The sequence below is a fragment of the Morone saxatilis genome, unplaced genomic scaffold (genome assembly GCF_004916995.1).
Source record: "Morone saxatilis isolate NCDOM2014 unplaced genomic scaffold, NCSU_SB_2.0 Contig19, whole genome shotgun sequence".
Lineage (NCBI taxonomy): Eukaryota > Metazoa > Chordata > Actinopteri > Moronidae > Morone > Morone saxatilis.
Window position 1 is genome coordinate 18,628,165 of NW_023339751.1, and position 6,021 is coordinate 18,634,185.

The 6,021-nt window shown below is 41.4% G+C and overlaps 1 protein-coding gene across 1 annotated transcript in view; it reads right to left on the reverse strand.

Annotated features, from left to right (window-relative positions):
* Positions 1-1,112: 1,112 nt before the first annotated feature.
* The window catches only part of mdh1ab (malate dehydrogenase 1Ab, NAD (soluble)), a 6,696-nt gene continuing 1,787 nt past the window's right edge, over positions 1,113-6,021 (reverse strand). Inside the window, exons 4-9 of the mRNA XM_035663191.1 lie at positions 4,090-4,265; positions 3,485-3,607; positions 3,152-3,328; positions 2,732-2,845; positions 2,257-2,346; positions 1,113-2,106 (exon numbers count right to left, since the gene is read on the reverse strand). Of these exons, the coding sequence (XP_035519084.1) occupies positions 1,984-2,106; positions 2,257-2,346; positions 2,732-2,845; positions 3,152-3,328; positions 3,485-3,607; positions 4,090-4,265 (803 nt within the window). The 3' untranslated portion in view covers positions 1,113-1,983. The remainder of the gene's footprint in view (positions 2,107-2,256; positions 2,347-2,731; positions 2,846-3,151; positions 3,329-3,484; positions 3,608-4,089; positions 4,266-6,021) is intronic.

Here is a 6,021-nt window from a genome sequence, read left to right on the forward strand (position 1 = left end):
CAGGAGGATGGCAGCCAATAGGAAGGCTGTTTTCTTGTGACGCAACGTTGGCTGCCAATATATTTCTGCGACGTGCGGTACGGTCTCTGACAGTTCCGGGTTAAAGAAAGATCGAAATATTTGGAAATATCAAATACTAAGAAGCCCTACGTGCATATACCTAAAGTACTGGTTCGTTTTTAAAGTACATCTGTACATTAAACTGAGTACTATCACACCGGCTGGGCAGCGTTCAACATCTCAAGATACATCACGTTTTCTCCATTAATGTGGGAATAGTGAATCTTTCTGGTACAGTTGTTGTTTGTCGGTTTGCCGCTTTTACTTCTTATCAATCATGGCACATTGTGATTTTAACTTAATTACAGATGTTACATAATCATTCCTCATGCTGATGCTGCTGGGAAGGGGGAATAAACTAGCAAACACTGCCCCTTCCTGGTGAAACTGTGATATTGCGCTGTACTGCAGCTTCTAAGTATTTTACTCATCTGTTTGCAGATGCCTTTCACCAGAGCTGGGAGAATACAGGTAACAACATTTCTATCTGGTATGATTCTGTGTAATCTGATCCTGTTGTTTAAATAAAAGACACAAATGAATGTATCCATTCAGATGTTATGAGTGTCAACTACACAACTTGGTTTTATTTTCTACACCTATAGGACTAACTGTGCAATAAAAAATATTTTCCCCTACCCTTCCACCATGCATACTAATATTAAGAAAAATCTGGAAGCTTGTCTGTCCATCCATCTATCCATCTGAGGGATGAGAGTTGCTCACTCAGAGAGAAGCGGAGTAAAACCCTCAATATGTTGTCACTCTTGTATATTGTATGGAAAAATAAGTATATTCTATATTTATTACATAATAGAAAAACATTCACACCAATTTAGTCATCACTTTACATGCATACCGACACAGATAACATCAAGAACATCCACAGAAGTGCCCAGCTGGCAGGCAAACTTGAATCCTGGACCTTTTTGCTATGATGTGACAGCACTAACCACTCAGCCCATATGCTGTAAAGTATGGAAGCTTAAGACACAACAAACTACTTTGTGCCTATTTGATTGCCTGTAAGATAAAACCAACGAAAACACAAGTACATGGTTTCATTTTTTTATTGTTTCAACTTTGAAAGTTATCCATTCCAGTGTTAATGCAATTGACTATGTAACAACCATCCATGTTTCACTTACCCCCAGAGAAAAGTGTATGTAAATAGCTGGTAACATATTTGGTGTACTTTCAGTATACTGTTCACTTTAGTTGGAGTTATATTTGTGCATCAGTGTACAGCAGCCCTGCTGTAGGAGTCTCAACTGAATGGAAGCTAAGGTCGGGCAATCACTTATAGCCAATGTAAACCTGATTACCTTCTTTTTTTCCACCCACTTTGTAATAGACAGTGTAGATCAGAGCAAGTAGAAGGTTTGTAGTGCAAATGCCTTTGCCAGATCACAGGGTATATCTGGTGACCCCCCCCCCCTTAACTGACAGTGACAGTAGAGAGATAGAAAAGACAGGGGAGACAGAAAGAGAGAGGACATGCTGCAAAGGGCCCAGGCCAGACTTGAACCCTGCCCTGGCCACTGCGGTAAGGACTTGATGTGTGGTACACAGGTGCAAGGTGAGCTACCAGGGTGCCCCCCAAGTACTGAGTGTTTGTGAAACAAAAGAGAAGCAACCCAAGCTAGCAAATCACTGTCTCCAGTTGAGATCTCTGTAGCTGCTGTGCAGTTTGAAAAAGGTGGAGCTTAGCTAGGTGTGCACAGGCTCATTTCTACGCTGTAGCCTCCCAACGCACAAATATAAATCCAACTTTACACTCATAAACACTAACTCACTCTCTCACTCGCTCTCACTCACACACATAAAGAGTTATGCAGGGGTTGGTGGAGTGCTTTATCACAGGCGTGCGTCTGGAGTTTTGGGGCTGTCTAAGTACTGGTTGGGTGGCTTTAAGGGGTCTAGTCATACTCCCAGGAAAGCCACAGCTGTGTCTCTCTCCTCAATCAGCTCTGCTGCTGTGGCATCCATCTTTGTTTGGGAAAAGCCATTGATGGCCAGGCCCTCCACAATCTTCCAGGTCTTGTCCTGAGGAAACAGCATACTTTCATAAGTTTGGCATTTTGGAATACAAACCTTGAGGACAAGCACAGTGTAGTTTATTGCTAGCTATTAGCTGAATTCAAAACATTAACTTAAACTGCTAGAGGAGTAAACACAAGGTTAGATCAGTCTCACCTTGATCTGAACAGGGAATGAATAGATGAGGTCGTCTGGGACTCCATAGGAGTTGCCAGAGGAGTAAACACCCATGGAGATGAATTCACCCTGAAAAGAAGAGAGAGAGAAACTGGTTAAACTACATTACAAATACATTCCTGCTTATTATACAGATATGATATCTCATCATCACCAATGATAAAATTAGTATTAAACACTACATTTCACAGAACCATATGTGACCTGTCAGAAATCAAAGTCACAAGACTTGACTAAACCGTCTTCTAGAAAAAAAAAAGAATACAAGAAGTACAAACACAGACTGTATCTTACTTGTTATCTACAAACTCCCAGGGACAGACACAGAAAAAAAAAACGTGTAGCTTGATGATTCAAATTCTTCTGTTGCTTAGAAAGTTATTGCCACTTGACAGAATGCAACAGGCAGACATTGCCACATCATAACTACAGTGTAAATGAATGTGGGGTTTACATCGGCGGTGCCTGTCCAGATGTCTCTCATGTGGTCACAGATGGCCTTGGCTGCAGACATGGCGCTGGACAGCTTCCTGGCCTTGATGACTGCAGCGCCTCTCTGCTGCACTGTCTGCAATAAAATAACATGGACCATTACATGAAAATGCAGTGGCAGTCAATGTGAATGTGAGCAGAAGAACTGAGCATATAGGGTTAGCGTTAGTTATTGAGTGCAGCTAGATTTGTTTCCATTTGTCAAGGTTTTGAGATAATGGCTGAAATGTCAGCAGCAGCAAGACCTTTCAGTAAAATGTGAAAATATTTCAGTATAAGGTTTGCATATCATGCATTTTTGAATGGCTGACCCAGTAACTGTGTACACATGCAAAATGTATCTCCCAGTCCAATAGATTACAATGCATCTTCTTTAACTCACAGTGATGAAATCCCCTTTAAGCCAGGCATCATCCTTGACTGCATCAAAGCAGGCGAGCTCACTACCAGACATGTTGACCAAGCAGTGATGGACGTCTGGGTACTGGGTGGACGAGTGGTTGCCCCAGATGATCACATTCCTCACATGGGTGGCAGGAACGCCACAGCGCATCGCCACCTGCAGGAGCAGAGCATAAATGACCCCAAATTCAGGTTTCACAATTAGATCAGACAAAGAACTGACAATGTGGCAGCTAAAAGTCTGTGAGGCCAATTTGTAAAGAAAAGTGTGAATACAACTGCAAGAACAAACAAGAGTGTAAAAGGAGCGCACCTGGGAGCGAGCCCTGTTGTGGTCCAGGCGAGTGAGGCAGGAGAAGTTCTCTTTGGGGATGGAGGGAGCAGACTTGGCTGCAATCAGACAGTTGGTGTTGGCAGGGTTTCCCACAACCAGCACCTGAAAAAGCACACACAAACGCACACACAAACACACACACACACACACAGTGTGTCATCTGATCTAAGTCAATGTAAACTCAATGGTCTGGATCACTGTCTTAGCTGTAGGTTTTGTATCTTATTCTTACCAGAGGGAAGCATGTTTTTGTTGTTAAATATTGTAAATATTGTGAAATGTAACAATAATGTATAATATATAATACTGTTGTTAATATCATAAAAGGAACAACAAAATATGGTTAAGCTTGAGAAAATAAACACCAGGGCTCTGAACAATGGGAATCAACCCAGCACAAGCACAGTAGCAACAAATGTGCAGGGAACATTTTCTACACCCGGGAAAGTAATGTAACACAAGCAACTCAGCCAGAAGCAGAATAGTTTCACTCAACAGCCTTTGACAAGTAGAAAAAGGAGGGGATTGACATCTCAGCGTATTTTCATGTCTGGGCGTGTCTAAACTGCGTAGTGTGTCATTACCTTGACGGTCTTCTTGGCGTACTTCTCCAGGGCGGCTCCCTGGCTCTTGAAGATGGCCACGTTGGCTTTGAGCAGGTCCTTCCTTTCCATGCCGTCCTTCCTGGGCATGGAGCCCACCAAAATGGCTGCGTCCAGGTCCTTGAAGGCCACTTCCTCCTTGTCAGTGGGGATAATATCTGTGGAAAGATAAAGTGAATTCAGTACTGGTGCTGGCTGCGAAGGTTAATATATATCTATCAGTGTTATAGTACACCGTGTACCATCTCAGAATATATTAGGCTCTCCAAGTACCACCATTATAACCCACATTAAAATAAAAAAGCATAGAACGACCTTATTCAGCTCCGAACAGGAGGCAGGTTTATTTCTAATAAGGTTACTTATGTCGTTGAATCCTCAACAGAACCGGTTCAAGAACCAGAGCTAATTTGGTGGAAAAGCGGTACTCCTGATCCGCACTTTTCTTCCGATATTTCCAGTTTGGAGCCACGATTGCTGTGTTTTTTAATCATTTATTTTACCTATGCTTTGTACCTTGCCATTACAGTTTTGCTTGTAAGTTCATGAAGGTGACTAGCATGCTGATACTGAAACTAAATATTCAAGGAATTTCAGCGATCTAGAAATAGTAGTTTCGTGGAATTCCTGATGACAGTTAGGTGAACAATAAACTTCCTCTCCACTCTCTAAAACAATTTACCAGAGTACACCAGAGTCAGTCTCTCCATGTGGTCTATCTGACAATTAATCACTATAACAGTTTCCATCTTAAATACTTTGAAACCAAACGTAAACATTTTCCATCCTTTTTTCCATCATACACACATAGAATTTGGAGAAATGTATTTTGGGCGTGTCCCATGTGTGACCAGTATTTGTATGGCTGGGCCCATCTCAGTGCATGAAGAGTTGTCTTTGCACTGCAGTTGTTAATACGGGGGCCTCTCACAGCCCCTGTCCAAACAAAGCAAAGGACAGCGCCAATTCAAAGGAAAAATTCCAGGTCACAATGGAGATGGCACATAATGGCGCCTCACGACTAATGTCATGACAGCAGTTACATGACACCAAAAAACCAAATGGAAACCAGCGCTTGTATTCATCAGGTGTCTTAGAGAAGGAAATGGAAAAGACTGAAAAGTCCCATCTGCGGTAAAAACACATTTTTGATGACGTCCAAACCAATGAAAATGTAACCCTCTTCTCCAACACCAAGAGGAGCCGTCGGAAACTGTTAGAAGCTCCCAACAGGAGGTGAATGATATTCTAAGACGTGTAGAAATATATAAAGTAGAGTCGTGATTTAAAATAACAACAGGTTTCTAATGGCTGATTCAAATATCTTACGGCCGTCCTGGCTAACAACTCTATCTATAAAACCGTACCTGTGATGCAAAAAACAAGACCTTACAATTTACACTTATTGAAAACAGAGCAATGCAATATTTATCATTTGGGATGCAGCAACTATGATTGAGTAATAATTTAAAATAAATGTTTTTATGCATGTATAATCAGTCTGTTCTGGCCAAATGGCGCACAATTTTTGTAAAAAAAATAAAAAAAATAAAACAATAAAACTCATAGGGCTGACTTTGAGATGCTTGATAAATATAGTCCTGGCTTCTTCCATTCAAAGTGTGTGTTCACTTGGTAGCAATGAACTAAAACTGCCAAAGTAGAAATGTATTCTTCCCTGGCCCAGCCATGCAGAAGTTGTATCCATTCATAAATGTAAAGCACTTCAAATAAAGCTGTCCACTATATCTTTAACCCAGCATCTCCTGTATCGACATTTAGAGTTTCCAGAAATCTGCAATCTGCAAACGATTCTGGCATGATGATGACAACAGAGGCCAGTACGGTTACTGGGGGTGGGTATCATGGGGTAAATCATAAAATCAAATCATCTGAGTCTAATGTGTTTTTAAC